This window comes from Diospyros lotus, chromosome 5 (genome assembly GCF_014633365.1).
Source record: "Diospyros lotus cultivar Yz01 chromosome 5, ASM1463336v1, whole genome shotgun sequence".
Classification (NCBI taxonomy): Eukaryota; Viridiplantae; Streptophyta; class Magnoliopsida; order Ericales; family Ebenaceae; genus Diospyros; species Diospyros lotus.
In genome coordinates, this window is record NC_068342.1 from 23,478,117 (window position 1) to 23,479,454 (window position 1,338).

Genomic DNA, 1,338 nt, shown 5'->3' on the forward strand with positions numbered 1-1,338 from the left:
CGATTATGAGGAAACCTTTTCACCAGTAGCCATGCTTAAATCCATTCGCATACTCCTTGCCATAGCATGTCATTATGACTATGAGATATGGCAAATGGATGTTAAGACGGCCTTTCTTAATGGCCATCTTAGTGAAGACATCTATATGTCCCAACCAGAAGGCTATGTTGTGAAAGGCCAGGATCACATGGTCTGCAAGCTTAAGAAGTCCATTTATGGACTTAAGCAGGCATCAAGGGCATGGAACAAACGTTTTGATGAGTCTCTAAAATCTTATGGATTTATTCCAAACGTAGATGAACCATGCGTGTATAAGAAAACAAATGGTCAAAAGGTGTCTTTTCTGGTGTTATATGTTGATGACATTCTCATCATAGGAAATGATGTAGGGATGTTGTCATCAATAAAGATTTGGCTATCAAGTCAATTTAGCATGAAAGATATGGGATAAGCTAGTTACATTCTCAGTATAAAGCTTCTTAGAGATAGGAAGCAGAGAATGTTAGGTTTATCCCAATCTTCTTATATTGACAAGATATTGGTCAGGTTCAGCATGGATCAGTGTAAAGGGGCATTAATTCCTTTTAGACATGGATTGGGCTTATCTTCCAGGGACTGTCCCAAGACAGAGGAAGAAAAGGCGCGCATGAGTAGGATTCCTTATGCTTCAGCTGTAGGAAGTCTCATGTATGCCATGCTGTGTACCTGGCCAGATATTTGCTTTGCTGTAGGCATGATAAGCAGATTTCAGTCAAATCCAGGGGAAGCACAGTGGCAAGCTGTAAAGCATATACTCAAATACCTTAAGGCTACTAAGGATTATATGCTAGTCTACAGAGCTGATGACTTAGTTCCAGTAGGCTACACAGACTCAGATTTCCAGGCTGATAAGGATGAAAGAAAATCCACTAATGGATATGTTTTCACCTTGTCTGGAGGAGCTATTTCATGGCGGAGTATCAAGCAATCTTGTATTGCTGATTCCACCATGGAAGCTGAGTATGTAGCAGCATCAGAGGCGTCCAAGGAAGCAGTTTGGCTCTGAAAGTTCCTTATGGAACTAGGAGTTGTACCACATGTGGAAAAGCCTATTATACTTTATTGTGACAACACCGGAGCAGTGTCACAATGCAAAGAACCAAGGAACCACAGAAAGGGCAAGCATATTGAGAGGAAGTACCACCTCATTCGGGAGTTCATCCAGAAGAATGAGATAGTGGTGGACCAGATATCTACATCAAACAATCTAGCGGATCCTTTCACCAAGCCTTTGGCAGAGAAGGTCTTTCGAAGACACTTAGATGTCATAGGGGTGGGAACTTATGGATTTTCATAGTC

General features: G+C 41.5%; 1 protein-coding gene across 1 annotated transcript; it reads left to right on the forward strand.

The window, feature by feature from the left end:
* The first annotated feature begins 499 nt into the window (after window positions 1–499).
* LOC127802159 (secreted RxLR effector protein 161-like) lies at window positions 500–1,045 on the forward strand. Its single transcript, XM_052337861.1, has one exon. It carries the CDS (start codon window positions 500–502, stop codon window positions 1,043–1,045), a length of 546 nt encoding a protein of 181 aa, XP_052193821.1.
* Window positions 1,046–1,338: the final 293 nt, after the last annotated feature.

Excerpts from the sequence above, each read along its gene's own strand:
- LOC127802159 (XM_052337861.1), top strand. The coding sequence starts at position 500 with ATGTTAGGTTTATCCCAATCTTCTTATATTGACAAGATATTGGTCAGG.